The sequence below is a fragment of the Cnephaeus nilssonii genome, assembly GCF_951640355.1.
Source record: "Cnephaeus nilssonii genome assembly, chromosome: 24".
Lineage (NCBI taxonomy): Eukaryota > Metazoa > Chordata > Mammalia > Chiroptera > Vespertilionidae > Cnephaeus > Cnephaeus nilssonii.
The window spans coordinates 11,050,273-11,072,204 of NC_137095.1; the positions used below are offsets into that span (position 1 = coordinate 11,050,273).

General features: G+C 45.8%; 1 protein-coding gene across 1 annotated transcript in view; it reads right to left on the bottom strand.

The window, feature by feature from the left end:
* Positions 1–21,932, bottom strand: part of MCTP2 (multiple C2 and transmembrane domain containing 2) — a 143,952-nt gene that overhangs the window by 87,761 nt on the left and 34,259 nt on the right. Inside the window, exons 5-8 of the mRNA XM_079763895.1 lie at positions 9,827–9,969; positions 8,986–9,062; positions 8,329–8,440; positions 3,996–4,031 (exon numbers count right to left, since the gene is read on the bottom strand). Of these exons, the coding sequence (XP_079620021.1) occupies positions 3,996–4,031; positions 8,329–8,440; positions 8,986–9,062; positions 9,827–9,969 (368 nt within the window). The remainder of the gene's footprint in view (positions 1–3,995; positions 4,032–8,328; positions 8,441–8,985; positions 9,063–9,826; positions 9,970–21,932) is intronic.

Here is a 21,932-nt window from a genome sequence, read left to right on the forward strand (position 1 = left end):
ATTCCTCTCACTGCACATAGCCAGCTGGAGGCCAGCTGACAGAGGACCTTGAAACCCTACCTTGTGGAGATCAGCTTCTGAAATAACAGAGGAACAGAGATAAAAGGATGGGAAGTCAGACAGGCCAAACGTTGGCACCGCTAGTGAACTAATTTCACAGAGGGAAAAAAAAACATTACACCAGGACGGGACATAGCTCCTACCTTGGGATTGCTGACATATGACTGCATAAAACGGTGGGTCAAAGGAGGGGCTAGGGAAGAATATATACTTATCTCGGTGTGAATTAACCGAAAGTAAAGGAAATACGTAACTAAAGGGGTGCTGTGTTCAGCCATCGTACCTGTACAGACTCAAATGGCTCCAATAATAGCAGGAAGGTGTGTGTGTGTGTGTGTGTGTGTGTGTGTGTGTGTGCGCGCGCGTGCGCAGATTTCTGAATTCACTCAGTAATTCATCAATTCCATTATTGCACTTTTCCCATTAGACTCCTTGCTATAATAGAAGTGACGGCTGTTAATTTTTTATCTCTATAACTGTTGCACACGTTTCAAAGAGAGAAGTAAGGTTTAGAAACAGATCGATTCACAGCGAAGATTATATGTAGAAAATATTCAAAAGGAGCTGGGCACCCGGTTCAGGCCCTCTTGCATCAAATCCTCGCTGATCGTCTTAACATGCTCATCACAAGATAAACGAAGGCTTTGGGGGACACCTGACCCTATATTTGAAGACAATCTCTATATTTAGTATATTAAAGTCAAGGTCAGTGTAGGCAGGAAACGCTTTAGAAAAGACTCTAAAAAGACTGCTACTCTTGCCCTGACTGGTTTGGCTCAGTGGATAGAGCATCGGCCTGCAGACTCAAGGGTCCCAAGTTCGATTCCGGTCAAGGGCATGTACCTAGGTTGCGGGCACATATCCAGTGGGGAGTGTGCAGGAGGCAGCTGATTGATGTTTCTCTCTCGTCGATGTTTCTAACTCTCTCTCCCTCTCCCTTCCTCTCTGTAAAAAAATCAATAAAATATATATATAGATATATATAAAAAAGACTGCTATACTCTGGGTTTCCATTGGAGGATGCACACTTATAAATGTATGGATTTAAGAAGCAATTACATGAAAAAAAAAAAGTTATCCTAAGAATATGTTGGAAGTGAAAAAGTCAATGACATTTTCTAAGTAACCCATTACTTAGAAGTAGTACCTTTTTTAGATACTCAGAGCTAAGTAATAATCTTCTTTATGTCACACTCCTACTACCTAATTTTTAAATAGATTATGGAAATCTTCAAAAATAAGCTTATACAGGGGTGGGCAAGAATAGCTTTACAGTTGTAATACAAATAAATAATACAATAATGAGTAAGTAATAATACAAGGATCAATTCTGTGTTTCGTACACTCACAGCTTTAACCCTACTTTTGCCAACCCCTGTAGTTTAAAAATACAAAGAAAGGTTAATCAGGGTACCTTTTTGTTCTTTTCCATCCTCACCTGAGGATATTTTTTCCATTGATTTTTAGGAAGAGTGGAAGGGAGGGGAGAGACAAAAGAGAGAGAAACATCGATTGGTCGCCTCGTGCACCGGCTGGGGGTCGAGCCTGCAACTGAGGCACGTGCCCTTGAGTGGAACGGAACCTGGGACCCTTCAGTCTGCAGGCCGATGCCCTATCCACTGAGCCAAACCGGCCAGGGCTAATCAGGGTATTTCAACAACTCTTACAGAGGAATAATCACAGCACCTCTAGATTTTCCCAGTGGCTCATTTTCAGGAGCCAAATGAGAAGCCCGTCCCATTTGCCTCTCCAAACTGCACACGCTAAGTCGCAAAGAATCAACCGACCAGTTGATTCTGTATCAATTGCATCTCTCAACTAAAGATCATAAGCAGCTTGCAATGAGCTCTGAGCCTCTGAGGTTTTATGAAACACACGCTTTGGACATTTACGACGTCCCTGAGCCCCGTGCACTGAAGTCCAAATTCTAGAAACTACCATGGAAGGGAGGAAGAAAAAAAAAACCAACACAAAAAAAAACACAGACAACAGCTCAGCGGGAAGATACAACTCTGGAGCAGAGAAATAAATACTGCTCTCCCGGCCCCTCTGTTCCTCCCATATTTTTGATATCTTTATCCGGGCCGTCAACATTTTTTCTCTCCTCCTTCATTCCTGGGGACATTCTTCCATAACCTCTCCTCCGGTCCTCCCCAGCTACAATATTCCCCAAGCTCACAATTGTTCTTCCCAGCTTTTATGTTCTCCCACCAACTGTCGGTGCCTTCCACAGGCCGCGGCTCCCTAACTAAAGATGGTTATTGATGTCCAGGCCCAGTGTTTTAGTGCGGCAGCAGAATCAATAAACGGAGAAAATACTGCTTTGTCAGGCTTCGCCCGAGGCATGCCGGGAAACTTTACTGCCTGCGATGGTTACAGAAACTCTTAATGTGGGAGCCTCAGAGCCGGGCTCCCTTCGGCGGCCACAAATGAAGTTCTTCTACCCTCTAGTGACTATAAAGGGATAAGGCAGAGTGTGGGGGGATTTCTGAGCCGGTTCCACGTTATTTATTGGCTCTTCGTTTGGAAAAGAGAGCCAGGGTCTTGGACACCAAGTGAACTGGCAGGGGACCCAAGCACCTTAGCATAGTTCTTTTTTAAAGGGTTCGACATGCAAAGCATATATGCTTCAGAAAGCGTCGGAACTTGGGATGCCTTTGAATTTTATTTTATTTTATTGATTTTTTTAAAAATATATTTGTATTGATTTCAGAGAGGAAGGGAGAGAGAGAGATGGAGACATCAAGGATGAGAGAGAATCATGGATCGGCTGCCTCCAGCACACCCCGTACCTGGGAGTGAGCCCGCAAGCCAGGCATGTGCCCTTGACCGGAATCGAACCCGGGACCCTTCCGTCTGCAGGCCGATGCTCTACCCACCGAGCCACACCTGCTAGGGCTGTTTTGAATTTTAAAAGGCAACGTTTCTAAAGTTTGCCTGTCTTCCTAAATGACTAGTCAGGTTACAAATCTCTCAATCTCTCTCTTTTCTTTCTCTCTTTCACGCTCTCTCTCTCTCTCTCATAAATTCACAAAGTCTTTGTCTCATTCTCCTTATTTTACAGAGAAGGAAGCAGCTGAGACACAGTGAGGTCAGAAATCAGAGCTGGCATATGATTTGTGCAGATGTTTGTGTAAATAAATGCATGTAAGTAATTGACACAGCCCCCCCCCCTCCCCGCGCCCGCCACGCACACATAAACCACCGCCATCCCTATGTTGGGTATTTCTCTTTAACAAAGCAGCCCAGCTGCTAAACGAAGTTATAATTTTTAAAAATGTTTTGTTGGTTTCGTTTTACACTCACTTAGGCATTCAGTCCCTTACGTTGCAAGGTGCTAATTTAATAACCTGATAACACATAATGCATTTCTACCCGGGTACCCACCCTTTTTTACAAATTGGACAGCCATGGATATAACTGCTTAAGTATAAACTAACCATGTAAAAATACCACCAGTACTGGTATTAAGAAATACCTAAAAAAATCTCACCAAAAAAACAGTAAGTGGTGTTTGTTTTTTTCCCTGAAGTTATAAAACACGCAAAACCCTTTTAATTTATATTTCCTTTGTCCCTATAACACCAAAGCTAATCTCTACCTAATGGTCAGTAACTTCCTAAAACATTCCATCTCGCTGCAGGACACCCCAAATAATCTGAACTTAATGAAGTGGAACGTTCCAACGTGGCCAGGACATATAAAATGTCACCACCAAAGCAAGGGGCAGTGAGTTCCAACATCTGGCTGAGCCCTTACGAAGTGAAGTTTCAAAAGGAAGGTTGTGTCCCTCCTGCGAACAGCAGTGAGAGGAATAGAACCCGGTCCGTGTGAGGGGTCGTTGGCATGAATCACGTGTGCGTTTGTATTTGTAATGAAGACGAACTTCTAACCCAATGATGTAAATAATGCATTAATAAAACAATGGTATTTACCTTGCCTGCGCTTAACCGCTTCCGATTCGACCAACGCTGAGGATCATGTCCATGGAATGGTGAAGAACGGCAAAACGAAAGAGAGACACAGAATCATTAATGAGCCACACAAAGATATCATTCTACGAGTCAGATGGTAAAGCTGACATGTGAATGACGGACATCCCACCCTTCTCTGAGGTTACAGAGAAAACACATGTGAGCAAGGAAACCGTTAGAAACGGAGAAGAATCACGTATCGGTGGTTCTTACACCATCTCCTCACACTGCTTTCAACAAGGGAAGCAAAGGTCACAGAATACTGCTCAATCCGTAGGAGTCCATTTACGCTTATGTTTTGAAAAGCCTTAAAACAGTACAGGTTCCCCTCTAAAAGGCAGAGTTCCCCCACTTGAGATACTCCGGTGATAGTACGAAAATATTTAAAGAAATCCATGGACAATGTGAGTTCATGTTTAGGTTTCCAGAGTTTTAGATACCAGAAAAATAATTCCATTGACCTGCACGGATTAAGTCTCAATTTTCCAAAAAAAGGAAAAAAAAAAATCTGAGTCATTCCTACACAAGGAAGAAAAATAGGCTAAGACAGCTCTGAGGGAGAGAAGAGAAAATTTCTGAACAGTAAGAATTTCTCCACGGCTCTCTCTTTGGAGTCCTCGTTGGTCATGCTAAAAACTAAGGCTGCTGAATTGTGCAGACAATTAAAATTCTCTCCTAGCAAAATCCTCTCATTCCCTCCATCACGGCCCACTACTGTGGCTGGTTAGCCACCTAACTGGATGTTCAAACTCGGGTAAATTTGGGAGATTACAACTCAATTATGAATCTAATGGAGCAGCCCACATTGATTATGATTGCTTAAGGAAAAAATACTTTTAGGCAAATGACCTGTCCACACCACTAATATATCTTCCCAGTAAATCAGAAACCAGACAATAAACAAGTCTTTGGGGGAAATCCACTTAAATTCTAGAGACGTGGATACAGAAGTGACTTGAAAATATTCTTTATTTAAAAACACTTCTGCTGGTGAAACTGTGAGTTCAGCATTCAGCACGTGACACGGAGTTGTAGATACTACAACCTGGGTGCTAAAATCAGTTCTTTTTGGTATTATCCCAGTAACACATTGACAAGTATTTCAACCCAAAACACACACCAAAATTAATTACCACCTTAAAGGTATACAAGGCTATTTAGGGCCTTTTGACGTATGATTCTTTTGATCTCCATAATAATCATAAGAGACATACAAAATGGATATGGATATAAGTGCAGAATGAATATTACTGTCTGCTTACTACAATACGAAAGCTCCCATATAGAGTGCCTACCCCATGCCAAACTCTGTAACTGATCATCTCAATCTTCGTAATTCTGTAAAATAACCTTTTTTTTTATCCCCATTTCACTCATGAGGAAATTGTCGCTGAGAGGCGTTGGGTGAGTCTGTGAATTTGACCAGCTCATTTAACTTCTCAAAACTAGAAAACGTGGGAGCCGGGATTCAAACCCAGGGAGTCGGGTGCCAGAGACTGGAATTCTAACTCCAATCCTATTTGTGCCAAGAAAAAGAGATTCCAGGTCGGTCAGCTTTCAGACCATTCACTGCCTTACCTTCTCACTGCACACGGCCCATATACACAGCAATGCATGCCTCAGGGTCAATACATAGACATGCTGCACACGTTAAGGTTTTTGTCAGCTTGGTTCGAGAGCAACAGAGGTTGCCTCAATGATGACGGTAAGAAATATGTGTTCAACACTGAGAGTTCACACTGAAATCTCTCCCTCACACTTGAAAGTAAAATGGAAATTTATAAACAAAATATTCCCTCTCAATAAACCATCGTCTTCCCAGTTTCGTGTTATTATTCCCATTTAAAAACCCAATATAAGAAGACTTAAATACTAACTTAAACTCAATAAAAATAAAAAAATCCTCAGACATTTCCTTTTATATCCAAAAGGTCCCTTGCAGGGGTACACTTTGATCAAGTACAAAAACAGAAAAACAAGACGACCCATTGGAACGAATGAGAGCAGGCAGGGTATTTTCCCTGCATTATAATACCCACATAAAACACATATAAAATAAGTATTCTGCACACTAGACCTCTGCCAAACAGGCAAAGAAAAAAGACAATGAGAAAAGAACGTGAGAAAGCACATATCCAGCCTGAAAATTTCTCAAAAACAGCAGGTGGGGCCTGGCCAGTGTGGCTCAGTGGTTGAGCATCGACCTATGAACCAGGAGGTCGCAGTTCGATTCCCGGTCAGGGCACATGCGTGGGTTGCAGGCTCGATCCCCAGTGTGGGGTGTGCAGGAGGCAGCCGATCAGTGATTCTCTCTCATCATTGATGTTTCTCTCTCTCCCTCCCTCTCCCTTCCTCTCTGAAATCAATAAAAATATATTTTTTTAAAATTAGGAGAGCCAAGTGTGGCTACTTTTAGGACTCTGAAAAGATATTCCTTGAGATGCTTTGTACAAAAAAAACTCAAGCTGTATTGAATATTAATTTCTCTGCCATTTGACATAAATTTTTTAACTAAGGTAGCATTACTTTCAAACCCCAAACTTCGGCAATATTTAAATATATTGTAAGGGTCAGTATCACTGCTAAGCATAATCTAATATGTCACAGAAAAATGTACAAGGGGAATAAATACGCAGGTATTACGCCGCTTAAACATGCAAGTGTTTTCATGGGGAAATGATCCAACTTTACAAACCCCACTTACACATGCAAGAAGTTATTAGAACATATCAGCTAGCAGTTGCTCACCCATGTGGCAAATGATACTGGCTTACATTCCATGTTATCTTAACCTGGCATCCAGCTAAAGTGACTGGTCCCAGTGCCACTCACTCCAGTGCCAATTCTGTCAAGACTCAGAGAAGCCACAGAAAATTCCTTCTTCATTATGTCAGCTAGAAGAATAGCTTCATTTTCAACAGCAACTTAAAGACATTTCAACATCCCAATGTCAGCTTTAAAGAGGCCTCAAGTTTGAACGCTGACACTTTTTTAAAAAGGATGTTTTTTCTCCGTTATCATCCAGAGAAGCCGAGGACGATTTTTGAATTAAAAATAGCAACTATTTAGCTGACCCTCTGGCGTTTGAAAAGTCCCGGGGCTGTTTTCCTGCTTCCTGAAGCCGTTTCTCTCAGGTCACCAGTAAATCAGTCATGATTTTCATCATGAAAATAAGTTACAACGACAAGCGCAGATGATGTCAAAATGAAGAATATGCTTGTCGCCGACCCCAGTGACTCAATTCGAGAAGCATTAATGGAGGCCTAATTTATACACATGCCCCATTTGAAACACGCTCAGTGTTCACACAGCTTCGTCCTTTTCGAGTAGGTATTTCGGCTGGCTTCAAAAATACCTTCCGAACGAGTAACAACCAAAGATGCTTTTTGTTCCTATTTTAATTCTTGGAGTCTCGCTATATGCTCTGAATAGAAAATAAGATTACTATTTGCATTCCCCTAAGTGCTCAAAATAACAGAACCCCAACCATAAAACCCAAAGCTTTGTTGATGTTACAGGAATCTGGCTGTGCATTAACTAGAAATGTCTATATAACGGACCGCAGAACATGAAAATCTCTATCTTCCCAAAAGGACTCTCCATAGAAAACTCGGTGGCTAAAAGAGAAAGAAACAGAAATGCTTCTAATATATACTTGGTCGCCTTAATAATGTACAACGCAACAATTAAATCCTAGAAACCGCTTTTCGTAACTGAACAATACCCAAGTTATCTAGTACCTAGGAAGATGGTAAGTAAAAACCTGAACACTTAATAAAAATGTGTTTCAGATGATCTGCGAAAAGCAAACCATGAGCAACATACACATTTCAGTCTTAGCAGCGCTATCTATATCCCTAGCCCAAATAGGGAGAATTCTTTTTTAAAAAAATATATATTTTATTGATTTTTTTACAGAGGAAGGAAGAGGGATAGAGAATTAGAAACATCAATGAGAGAGAAACATCAATCAGCTACCTCCTGCACACTCCCCACTGGGGATGTGCCCGCAACCAAGGTCCATGCCCTTGACTGGAATCGAACCCGGGACCCTTCAGTCCACAGGCCGACGCTCTATCCACTGAGCAAAACTGGTTAGGGCGGGAGAATTCTTAATTGATTTTCTTTCCGAGATCCAAAAGAGAGGAACCACAAGTAAGTTCTTTAGGTCTCTGTTAAATTATTTGTTTCCCCCTCAAAACAATTACAAAAAAGATCAATCCACCTGGTAGCCCAGTAATCCAAGGGCGAAGGCAATGGAGGATTTCAAAAAGAACAAAATGGGGATACTCACATGTCTCTTAAAGTCACCCTGTTTTACTACGAGGTTCAGATTTAACACAATCACGCCCATGTCATCTTCTAAACTGTTTGGATCTTCCAATTTTAAAATATGTTCAGTTGTTCTACAAGCAAAAAACAAACAAAAAAAATCAATAAAACCAACAAATAATGTTAGCACTTACTGGCAGTCCTATGTCATCTTATAATGCATCAGAAACCCATGGTCAAAGCCCCCTACCTCTGAATAAGGGTTAGACACAAGATAAAAAAGCACCAAATTCAGAAAATAAAACAATCACCTTCAAGGTAGAGAAATTGTGTGGCATTGCCTCATTCAACAGCTGGTTCACTGCTTCTCCCCTTCTCCCCCCAATAAAATGTAAACACTGGTTTTAACTTTAAGTCAGGTAGGTGAACAGAAACCTGAATGTTAACAAGTGAGAGTGAAAAATTCAATGCACACTGTAGCATCTATGATGAAGGGCTTAATATCTGACAAGTCCATTTGGGAGCTGAAGAGCAAAAATCATTCACCTAGGACACGTTCGGCCCTCTTTCATATATGCAGACTTTTTTTGTCATTTGATCTAAACAAATGCCAGTTAACATGATCTTGAGTGCCCTCTGAAATTCATTAATAACTATTAGAAGGAAAAAAGTACAATACCTGTTAAGCTCAAGTTCGCTGAGGATGATAAACGCAGAGCCCATGAAATCAGACGTCGTTAAATCTCGATCATATACCTTAAAAGGGGGCCAGGAACACACGTGAATGAGCTAAACCACGTCTGTCAAATTATTCATACATGTAATAGGCTGAGAACTTTACATTCAGTCTTCTAGCTCTAAAAAAAACAATTTGCATAGTACAGTTCAAGGGGAATTTAGCCAAGCCGATGGGGAGGAGAAAATGATTCTAACTTGCCCATTCTGCCCAAAACAGCAGCAGAATATACTTCGAAGGCAGTGTTCATATGCATTCAGACGTTATGCACAATGGACTACTCTCAGTCGTCTTAAACGGGCTCTCATTAAAATTTAGTATTTTCCATGGTGAACAGGTCTGCCAATTAAACAGAAATTTGCTAAATATTCTATAGCAATCTCCTCCTGCACTCAACTCATGCAGTTTTCACCCAGATGTTAGAGCAATTAATGCTTACAACCAGTAGCTTAAAGCTCTATTAAGTATAAAGTTATTCCTAATGAGAGAGGCTTTAAGTACGCGTCGCTCCTGAACTGCCGGTCATAATTCTTCCACATCCGGTAAGTTTCAGTACAATCAATGGAGATGTGGTTTCTACGCGGATTTTCTGTACAGTCTGTGTATCTCATGGGTCTGAAAGAAACGTACATTGTCGGCAAAGCCTCTAGACAACCCTTCCCATGCTAGGATTTTTAAGCCAGCGCTTACGAACAATAAAAGAATTCATGTGGGGAGGTGCATTTGGAAGAGGGCAGAGATCTGCCTGGGAGGGCAGATTGGAAAGCCAGCTGTGACCGATTACCTTCACACGGAGCTTCTGATCAAGGCTCTGTATTGGCAAGACGACTATCTCATCCCAGACCGGGTTCAAGTTCTTGTATATGACTTTACTTTTGTACAGCGTCTTCCCGTTCAGCTTAAATTTCACGTAGGGATCGCTGGTGCCTTTAAGAGAGGAAGAGAGCGAGTGAGACAGGTTTTTATTTTTTCTCTCAAATGTATGTGAACGCCTGGGATCTCTCCATTAAGTCAAGTTTCTTTCCACCCTCCCCGGGCTCAAAGCGCTTCATCGCGCGCACCCAGAACGAATCTGTCCCTGGGCAGACCCTGCCGGCCCCGGAGGTGGGGAGCAGGGACATACGGAACAATTTGGGGTAAATGACGGGTTCATCTCTGCCGCCCGTGGTGGAATATAAATGGGCTCCTTGAGCTCTGTCTGCGTTGTTTCATTGTGGGCATGTCATCCCTATATTGCCCCCCAAAATTCCTGCAATAAAATCCACTGGCGACCTCGGGAGTCCTGGGGAGAAGCCCACCCCTCTTTAAGAATGGCAGGGAGGCGTGAAAAGGGAAAAGAAACCATTTTTTGGTGTGTTTTTGTGTTGTTTTTTTCAAACATTTGGCCAGATGGTGGACTCGACAGAACCCTGTATGTCAGAACGTAATCAGAATAAATCAATCAATCTCTGGGACCCCCTGGCTCAAAAGATGGGGCGAGGGGATCGAGCCTGGAACAGGGGGAGGGGGGCACGGGGAGGGAGAGATTAAGTGGACAAAGTTGCCATTCTTGGCTGCCTCCCGCACCTGCAGGGAAGCAGGGAGCATTGTTCGGCCCCGGCCAGCTGAACGCCACACCAGCCAGGCCCTCCGCTGGCCCGGGTGGCACCCCTGACCTGCCGGCCCCTCCCGGGGAGCTTTGAAACGGACGCCAAGAGAAATGAATAAGGTCCCTCCAGCCACGGTGTCCAAAGCAGAAAAGAAGGCTGATGACGGACCCTCCTCCACACTTCTGAGATCAATGGAGAAGGGAGGGGGGGAGGAGCGGAATGCCTGCAAACATGATGCACGGGTTATGTGTTGTGCATGTGGGTTACATGCATGCAAGTATGCCATCATGCCTGGGACACGTAACAGAGACAGGAACACACGTGCATTAACACCTGGTGAATTATGACTAAAGAGGGCATAAACGAAAAGCCAGCTGGGATGGCTACAAAGGAAGGGGAAAAAATTCGAATTTGGGGTTAGAATATCATAATGAATCGTGAAACACAGCCCTAACCAGTTTGGCTCAGTGGATAGAGCATCGGCCTGAGGACTGAAGGGTCCTGGGTTCGATTCCGGTCAAGGGCACATGCCTGGGTTGCAGGCTCAATCCCCAGTGGGGGGCGTGCAGGAGGCAGCCGATCAATGATTCTCTCTCATCATTGAAGTTTCTCTCTCTCTCCTCTCCCTTCCTCTCTGAAATCAACAAAAATCTATTTAAACAAAATTGTGAGACACAGAACTATGAGTAAGTACACAAAGACCCCTGATTTACCACAGTATCCCCCCCCCATGGGTACTGAAGTGAATTCCTGATATTAACAGCAAGCCCAATAGCCTAAGCATATTCGATCAAAAATTAAAGAAGTTACTCTGTCATTAACACGGGCCAAACCATTATACCCATCATCAATTACTGGAATCAGTTACTTTTTTAACTCCTTTTTTTTTTTCTTCACGTTTCTATTTCGCTGCAGAACTAAAAATTAGTGGAAACTAAAGGCAATGCCTTTCCCAACTATTTTCACCCAAAGCCACGTCCCTGGAAAGCAAGATGCTATGTGCCCATCGCACCCCAAGCCTTACTGCACGGGGATCACTGTGATGTTCGTCTTCTGATCTCGCCGGGCTACTAACTTTAACACAAAGAAATGAGACGACACAGGTCCACGTAGACGCAGTCAAGTGTCACACTGTGAGTTTGGCAACACGAGGCTGGCAGAAGCCCAGTCAGCCGCCTTTAGTTTAAACTCGGACACACGGACACACACACACACACACACACACACACACACACACGCACACACGCACACACGCACACACGCCAAGTTAAGTGCAGTTCTGGGCGGGATTGTAAACATGAGCGCATTCACAGCCACTGAATCCTCACCAGCGAGTGAGCGATGTGCCTCCCCCCCCACGCCCCACCCCCTGCAAGCCAGACTGTAACCATCATTCTGGTATCTATCTATATAAATATATATATAAAGTGGAGGGGGAAACTATAATAAAAAGAGGCCTTTAATTAAATGAAATGGCCACTGTGGGATCAGGGCTTCACGCTTGTCAGCGCGCTCTCCAAATAAACATCTCAAACCCGGGCCCCCTGGTACCCCTTTCTCCCCGGCAAAGCACACTGGGTAATCCCCAGGCACCCTGACAGCCACATAATGTCCAAACTGTTTCACGGGTGAATGGCGGCCGTCGCGTGAAAGAAAATATTAATGTCTGGGATTCATCGAAGAGGGGACCGGGGCTTACGGAGCCCGACAAGGAAAGGGGGTGTCGGGTCCGTCCAGCGTGGCATTAATTGTTCGGGGGAAAGCGGAGAAAGGGGGGTGGGCAGTGGGGTGATTTTTTTTTTTTTTTCCCTCTCGGAGACTAAGTGCCTGGCTGTCAGGGATGAAACATCTCAACTAGGCCGGCTCTGAAAAGGGGTCGGCCGCTCCGAAATGATGCGGCTCCCAGATTATACAGACGACGCGATGACACCTGAATGGGGGGACTTTAACCTTCTTTCACGGGGAGCTTCTCCGTCCACAATGAGGCTCTGGGGGGGGGTGGGTGAGGAAGGGTGGGGTTTGGGGAGGGGAGAGATGTTAAGAGGCCCGTGACGGTGCCTCCAGGCTGGGGCTGCCACGGATTCTGCCATGTGGACCCCAGGGAGTGACACACCCTCCCATTCCCAATACCAAGGCCGCCCCAGCCGGTTTTGCTCAGTGGTTAGAGCGTCAGCCTGCGGACCAAGGGTCCCGGGTTCGAATCCGGTCAAGGGCTTGTACCTGGGTTGCAGGCTCCTCCCCGGCCTGGGCCCTGGTCGGAGCGCGTGCAGGAGGCAACACATCGATGTGTTTCTCCCACATCGATGTTTCTCTCTGTCTTTCCCGCTCTCTTAAAAAAAAAAAAAAATCAATGGCGCTAGCCGGTTTGGCTCAGTGGATAGAGCGTCGGCCTACAGTCTGAAGGGTCCCAGGTTCGATTCCAGTCAAGGGCACGTGCCTGGGTTGCGGGCTCAACCCCTAGTAGGGAGTGTGCAGGAGGCAGCCGATCAGTGAGTTTCTTGCATCATTGATGTTTCTATTTCTCTCTCCCTCTCTCCCTTCCTCTCTGAAATAAATAAAAATATTTATTAAAAAAAATCAATGGAGCCAAAATCGGTTTGGCTCAGTGGATAGAGCGGCGGCCTGTGGACTGAAGGGTCCCAGGTTCGATTACAGTCAAGGGCATGTACCTTGGTTGCGGGCACATGCCCAGTGGGGGGTGTGCAGGAGGCAGCTGATCAATGTTTCTAGCTCTCTATCCCTCTCCCTTCCTCTCTGTAAAAAAGCAATAAAATATATATTTTTTTAAATCAATGGAAAAATATCCTCGGGTGAGGATAATAAATAAATAAATAGACCACCAAGGCCTTCAACATCAATGGCCAGAGGTTCCTGCTCCATCCCCAATAGACACTACGTTCTAGTATTAGCCATTCATCGGTCCCCCAACAACGCCGGACCCATTTACACTCCTGACAATACGTGGGACAGTCGTCCTTCTTGCTCAGACTCAGTGACAATATACAGATCATCAAGTCTCCCCGACTCTGTACCTGTCAGGCCTGCTGACATCACTCATGTGCCACTGACGTGTACAGGTGACAGGGTGCCTGGGTGCCCCGCACCGGGAGGGGGCGCAGAGGAAAATCAACCCCGGGCCCTGCTCTTCTGCACCAGGTGGGCAGCAGGCGGACTGTAAGTAGAGCCCGAGAGGAATGTGTCACAATGGAATTGAACTTGGAAGCTATGCCGGCTCAGGGTCGGGGGAGATGAGTCGAACCGGGTGCCAGTGGAGGCTGAGAGAGAGATGGGAGCTGAACTGGGGGGGGGGGGGGGGCGGGGGGATCTGAACAAGCAGAGAAGGGCGGAGGCCATCTGAGCAGGAGGGACCGGCAGGAAAGGGCAGAAGGGGACGGAGAACAAAGTGGTAAGATCCGTACGGTGCCAGGCAAGCATTTCCATTGATCCGGAAATGAAGGGAGAAAATAAGACAAGAAATGAAGTTGAAAAGGCAGATGGGAGTCAGAGGCCAGAGCGGCCTGAAATAACAAAAGAAGGAGTGGAGTTTTTGTTCTGTAAGAGATAGAGGTCGGTGGTTTTGTTCTTTCCCTCCTCTTTCTTTTTAATATTTTAAAAAATGTAACACATGCACACCACTCTGAAAGGGATGAAACAGCCCGACCGAGGTGGCTCAGTGGTTGAGCGATGACCTATGAACCAGGAGGTCACCGGGATCGGGGCACATGCCCGGGTTGCGGGCTCGATCTCCAACAGGGGGCGTGCAGGAGGCAGCCGATCAGTGATTCTCTCTCATCATTGATGTTCCTATCTCTCTCTCCCTCTCCCTTAAATCAATAAAAATACATTTGAAAAATAAAAGTAAAACCAACAACAATTAAATAATGGTATTGCCCTTTTTCTCTGTTTCTAACATTTGAGTAAATCATGTTTTAGTGACCTACATTCTAGTTCTTGGTCAAGAAAATTCTTGTTCAGATCCCCTCCCCTTTTCTCTATGGGTGTACGGTTCATGATTTGCTTATGAATTTGAATGGGTTTTTTTTTTTAATATATTTTATTGATGTTTTACAGAGAGGAAGGGAGAGGGATAGAGAGTCAGAAACATCGATGAGAGAGAAACATCGACCAGCTGCCTCCTGCACACCCTCTACCGGGGATGTGCCCGCAACCAAGGTACATGCCCTTGACCGGAATCGAACCTGGGACCTTTCAGTCCACAGGCCGACGCTCTATCCACTGAGCCAAACCGGTTTCGGCTGAATGGGTTCTTCATTATGGAAATCAGCCATCGGCTATATAGATCGCGTCATAATTTGTTTAAGTTTACCTTACTTCTTGCAATAAGTAATTTTCGTTTTTATTTGGTCAAATTCTGGCCAAATTTACGGCGCTGTAGTTTGACATTCCGCTTAGAAGCAATTTCCTCTACGAGATTTTAAATGAGTTCAGCCATGTTTCTCCCACTGATTTTGTAGTTTTTCTTTTTTCTTTCTTTCTTTCTTTTACACGTAAGCCTTCGGTCCATCTGGAATGATTTGAGGGTGAGGAGGGAAGGGAATTCAGGTTTGCTGATGAGCAGGACGGGAAAGAGATCGGGGCCAAGCTGGAGAAATATAAATCTGGCAGCAGCTTGTAACTCAGAAGGCAGGAGAACTCGGCGGAAGCAGGGAAACCTGGGAGTTGAGATAACAGCACGGGGCACGGGGCACGTGGAAGAAGGGGGTCCCAGACCCCCGACGTGAGAACCCAGACTTTCACATGGAATGTTCCCCTCGACAGATGCTGCCCCGCGGAGCGAGAGGGGTTATGCCGCCGAAACCACTGGGGAAGGCTCCTGACCATTTTCTCAATCAGAGCGCCACATCATAGACTAAGACAGTGGTCGGCAAACTGCGGCTCGCGAGCCACATGCGGCTCTTTGGCCCCTTGAGTGTGGCTCTTCCACAAAATACCACGTGCGGGCGCACACATACAGTGCGATTGAAACTTCGTGGCCCATGCGCAGAAGTCGGTTTTCGGCTCTCCGAAGAAATTTCATTCGTTGTACTGTTGATATTTGGCTCTGTTGACTAATGAGTTTGCCGACCACTGGACTAAGACATTCAACTCTGCCAAGAGCTGCGTTAAAGACAGACAACCACAACAACAAACACTGTTTCAATTTCTACTCTTTCAATTTTCATAAAATTACTATTATTTAGTAATTACTATTAATTATTGTTTTTTAAATCCTCATCTGAGGATATTTTTCCATTGATTTCTAGGGAGAATGGAAGAGAGCAGGAAAGACAGAGAGAAACATCGATGTGAGAGGAACACATCGATGGGTTGCCTCCTGCACACGCCCTGACCAGGGCCCGGGCTGGGCAGGATCCTTCAACCGAGGTATGTGCCCTTGACCGGAATCAAACCTGGGACCCTTCAGGTGCAGGCCAACGCTGTATCAACTGAGCCAAACCGGCTAGGGCTCTCATAAAGTTATTTTAACGTCGAAAATGTTGGACTGGGACCACCTATGAACATAATATTAAACCTCTCCGATTCAAAGCTCTGCAAGGTGAATCTTATGCCCAGAATTGCCTAATAGGCATGGTAGATGTACCACAGATAGGTGACACATGAATGAATAAACTTTGAATTAAGACGGGAACGGGGGATCTAAACCCCAGACCTCCCTTTTAGCGACTGTATCACCTTTGGCAACTTAACACATTGCGCACCAGTAGTCTCATTGCTAGCTTTACCCAGTGGCCAGGTAAGTTTCAATGGAACGAGTGCAAAAAACTGAAAATCAGCCCTAGCTGGTTCGGCTCAGTGGATAGAGCGTCAGCCTGCGAAATGAAAGGTCCCAGGTTCGATTCCGGGCAAGGACACGTGCCCGGGTTGCGGGTGCAATCCCCAGTGGGGGGCGTGCAGGAGGTGGCCGATCCATGATTCTCTCTCATCATGGATGTTTCCATCTCTCTCTCCCCCACTCCCTTCCTCTCTGACATCAATAAAAATCTTTAAAAAAAAAAAAAAAGCCTGCATATCACTAAGTATTCATAACTCCTGGCTACCACCCTACTCCAAGCCTACGGCGACGCACTGAGGATGCCAGCGCACTCTGCCGGTTCAACTGGATGAAAATAAGAGGCAGCTCAGTGAGAAGGACACACAGCAACTCAAATCGACCCTCAGGAGAGCCATCAGGAACCATATTACTTGAGGGCCTTGTTCTCCCCTGGAGGAGACTTTTTGAGCAGCAGCTGCTGCCCTCTAGTGGCTAAAGCAGTAAGTTCCAGCCCGCCCCGCGGCCAAGTGCTTGCCGCATTCTTAACCGCCCCCTTCAGAAACCACAGAGGGCATCCTGGAAATGGAGAGGGCGTTTTTTCCTGGTCACATGGGAAAGAAGAAACTCTGTTTTTCCTTGTAGAGCAAAGTCTCTGCTCCTGAAGGGAAGGAGGAGTAGGTTCGATCCTAGCAGGATGCCAAGCCGGGTGGCATCCACTAACGGGACATGAACGGGCCATGGCCAGCCCCGGCTTCTCCCCGGGCCGTGTTCTGCACACGGTGGCTGCTGCTCCTGGGAGCTCCTCTGCATTCCCAACGACAGAAAAGGATCTCTCTGTTCCAGTCTACAGGCCGCGCTCTCCATTCTGCCATCCTGGTTGAAATATTCCGGAACTTTCTTCTGGAGTACAACTGACTGCCCCTCCCCCTCCTGATGGACCCACCATCTACAGAACCCTAAGTGCACCTTGAACAAGCCCTGCCCGTGGGTGGGCCCTGTAATGTAGTAATTTCCGAGCAATTGACCAAAATCTAATTTCTGAAAGAAGCTCTGGAAAATTCTTTTATTTTAAATATACACACACACACACACACACACACACACACACACACACACTGAGTGGCTTGATTATTATGATCTCTGAACACATACTAATCTGGCCACTCAGTGTATATCCCATATAATAAAAGGCTAATATGCAAATTGTCCCCTCGACCAGGAATTCAACCAGCAGGCAGGTCGGCCAACCGCCCATGTCCCCTCCCCCTGGCCAGGCTGGCCGGACCCCACCCATGCACGAATTCATGCACCGGGCCTCTAATATATATACACACACACACACACACACACACACACACACACACACACAGAGTAGCCAGACTATTATGCGTTCAGAGATCATAATAATCTGGCCACTCTATTCATTTCAGAGAGGAAGAGAGAGGGAGAGAGACAGAAGCATCAATGATGAGAGAGAATCATGGGTCGGCTGCCTTCGGCATGCCCCACACCGGGGATCAAGCCTGCAACCCGGACATGTGCCCTGACCAGGAATCAAACCATGACCTCCTGGTTCATAGGTTGATGCTCAACCACTGAGCCATGCCGGCCAGACTGGAAAATTCTCGACCTACTTACAATGGGATCAGTGATCTGAAATTGCCCATTTTAACACAACTTGTTTATTTTAACCTTGTATAAAGCTTTACCAAAAATTGCTTAATTGCTTACAAAGTCTGTATGAAATAAATCACGGGGCATAAGGGAGGAGTGGGGAGTAGGGTCCTCCAGGGCCTTCAGACTCTGCCTCTGCACCAGGCCCCCCCAAAACTCCTTCAGCACCCACACCCGACTTCACCTCCTTCCCCTGCTCTCAGCACCCCTGCCCCACACCTGTCTTCCTCCTAATATCTTCTCTTTTCCTCTCCTTAGTCATTCTCTTTCTGGACTCTGCCACCTAGGCCAGCTTAGGAGTACCCTAATTAAGTTAATAACCATGTACCTACATATATAGTTTAAGTTTAAAAAATTTGGCTCTCAAAAGAAATTTCAATCGTTGTACTGTTGATATTTGGCTCTGTTGACTAATCAGTTTGCTGACCACTGGCCTAGGCTCTGCCATGTCCACTTTCTTCTATGTCTTTTTGTGCTTTTGTTTTTTTGGCCCGAAACAAAATGAAATAGCGTTTGAAACCCTGTTTTTGTTCTGTCTTCACAACCAATTTACCAATAGGACCCAGAGACCTTCAAAGCTGTTTTTCAAAAGCTCTGCTCCAATAGCTTTCTAAGTAAAAAGAGCGAGAACTTCACAAATAGCAGAGAGAAAAACACCATCAATATGTGGATGCATTCGGTAAACTTAGTAAATAGGCCATTTGGTGAACAGATTACTGGCCAAACTGGCTTTGCGTGAGGTGGACATTAAGAGAAGAGAAGATGCCTGCCCTGGCCGGGTAGCCCAGTTGGCTAGAGCACCGTTCACTTAGCCATGGTTGCTGGTTTGATCTCCAGTCAGGGCACACACCAATGAATGCATAAATAAGTGGAACAACAAATTCTCTCTCTCTCTCTCTCTCTCTCTCTCTCTCTCTCTCTCAAATCAATCAATAAAAATAAAAGCAGAGCCCTAACGGGTTTGGCTCAGTGGATAGAGAGTCATCCCTGCCGACTGAAGGGTCCCAGGTTCAATTCCGGTCAAGGGCATGTACCTTGGTTGCAGACACATCCTCAGTAGGGGGTGTGCAGGAGGCAGCTGATTAATGTTTCTCTCTCATCGATGTTTCTAACTGTCTATCCCTCTCCCTTCCTCTCTGTAATAAAATCAATAAAATATATTTTTAAAAAATAAAAAGATAAAAGCAGAGAAGATGCCCGCACCCCTACTCTCGATGAGGTGCCCAGAAGCACACAGGGGTGTGAAATTCTGCGTAGAGACATCCTGCATCCCCGTAACATCAAAAACAGAAGGACCTACGGGAAGTCGGAAGGCAAGACAGCGTAGAAAAAAGGAGGGGAGAGGCAGGAGTATGAGCGAGTGAAGGCTGAGGGGGGAAGGAAGACAAGAGCAAGTCATACAGTCAGTAAATGTAGCACCCGCCCTCAGATGGGGCATGCCGTGAGCGTTTAAGGTCCAGCGGCAGAAAGAACTCACTGCCCAATGTGGTGGCTGAAGCCAAAATGAAGCCACTTGCAGATCGTGGACACGTGGAAATTCATGGATCCCCTCTCCGCGTAGTTCACCCTCTGTGCCCACACATCTATGTATACACATCAGTTTAATGGGCATTTGTGTTTCTATCTATCCACATATCTGAAAACTTACTACATAATGTAGTTTTTTTAAAGTAGCATTCCTAATGTGAACTAAAAGTCCACTACCTTGAACGCTAAAGCGGTGTTGATAGGCAAAGCCTACTTCTTTGCTATGAGGAAGCTCTTCTGCCAAGGTCTAAACTTGAACCAAACACCCACCCACCCTGAAGCAGAACCCACCTTGGCGACATCGCACCCAACGAGACAACGTGACCAGAAAGGACCATTGGAACACAGCATGCCATTACATCGGTGTAGCAATGAACACTCATCAAACTACCTGTTACAGAAGAGACTCACTCACCCCAAAGGCAGACGTGCTCCATGAAATCAAAGTCAACAGCCCAGCCCACGTGGCTCAGTGGTTGAGCATCGACCTATGAACCAGGAGGTCAAGAGGTCAAGGTTCGGTTCCCGGTCAGGGCACATGCCCGGGTTGTGGGTTCAATCCCCAATGTGGGGCATGCAGGAGGCAGCCGATCCATGCTTCTTTCTCATCACTGATGTTTCTCTCTCTCTCTCTCTCTCTCTCTCTCTCTCTCTCTCTCTCTCTCTCTCTCTTCCTCTCTGACATCAATAAAAATATTTTTTTTAAAGTCCATAATCTTGGGTTGGGTGTACGGCGATTTGTTTTGTGCAGTGGGTATAGGAAATGGCCCCATTTTGCTCCAGCATTCTTCACTGGCCTTGGCATAAATCCCTCTGAAGGTAGAGGTCACTGGGTCTAGAACAGCGATTGCCAACCTTTCCGACCTCACGGACCACCAGTTGTCCGCGGACCACCGGTTGGCGACTGCTGGTCTAGGAAGCAAGAAAGTTCTAGACCTTCTCATCAACCCACCGGGATGCTCCGTCCCAAAGCAAAGCCCAACCACAAACTCCTCCCGAGGAAAGACCTCGGTTGTGCGGACACATGGAAGGCTGTGAGGACAGACAAGGCCGATGGACGGTGATCGGCTTCAACGTGGGAAGGGAATAAAGAGAAACAGGTTTCAAATACCAGCTCCCCTCGCTGGCTGGGCACTGAGCAGGCTACCAAACTCAACGCGTGGAGGAGATCCAACCACCTGTGCTTCGGGGGGAGTGCCTGCATCTTTGCAAGTTTCAGGTTTGCTCTGGAATGACCATCTTTCAGAGACGCTGGCCAGCACCCAGTGGTCTCACGCCACCTGGTGTTCAGAGAAGGTACTCCCAGGTGAAGCAAACCCCAGGTTTTTGCAAAATAAAAAGGATCGAGAGTGACCTTGCGATACAACTAAACTGTGGTGTGGTGCTGGCCCCTGAACAAAACAACACATCTGTGGGAATCAAAGAGAAATCCAAGCGGACCCTAATAATATGTACTGCACTTTAATGTGCGATTAAAAAGTGGCAATCGAATCACTGGGGAAAGGAAAGTTTAGTCCTAGTTAATGAAATAGCCATTTGGTAAAAAAGCAAAACTAAGTCCCCACGCTGGGCCAGAAATCAAAATAAACTCGAGCAGATCAAAGCGATAAATGAAAACTGTCAAACCACGCAGAAAAGAGAATAAATACTAGGCTAATGTGCCTCTCTCTTGAGACACACAACGCCTTTCTAGGTACAAAAACAAAGAGAGAAACTCTTTAGAATAGGATGTAAGACTCGAAAAGGTTTTAGCAACAAAAAAATGTATAAATAAACTTATTGTATACTAGAGGCCCAGTGCACAAATTCGTGCACAGGTGGGGTCCCTCGGCCTGGCCGGTGATCAGGGCCATGGGAGGTTGGCTGGCCGGGGGGAGGGGCTGCAGGAGGTTGGCTGCAGGAGCACACTGACCACCAGGAGGCAGCTCCTGGGTTGAGTGTCTGTCCCGTGGTGGTCAGTGTGCACCATAGCGACCAGTCATTCAGTCATAATGGTCAGTTAGGCTTTTATATATATAGATTACCATGTGACCCCACACCCCACACACATCCTCACAAGTCCCCACAAGCACACACACACCTCACCGTCATTGCTACCTGGTATCAGAGCTGGTATTCACACCTGGGTGGTCTGTGTCCAGCGTCTATGACCCTTACCTGCCATCCATCATTCCCCAACCAAATGATTTCACGGGCCAAGGCCTGCAGGCCGGATGTTCCCCACCCCTGGTCTAAACCAAATAGGAAAACGATTTCTTTCCTGTCCATGTAGTCTTCCTGGAATGTTCTAGAAACAACGCTCACCTCTCTACCTGTGCCGGGAATGG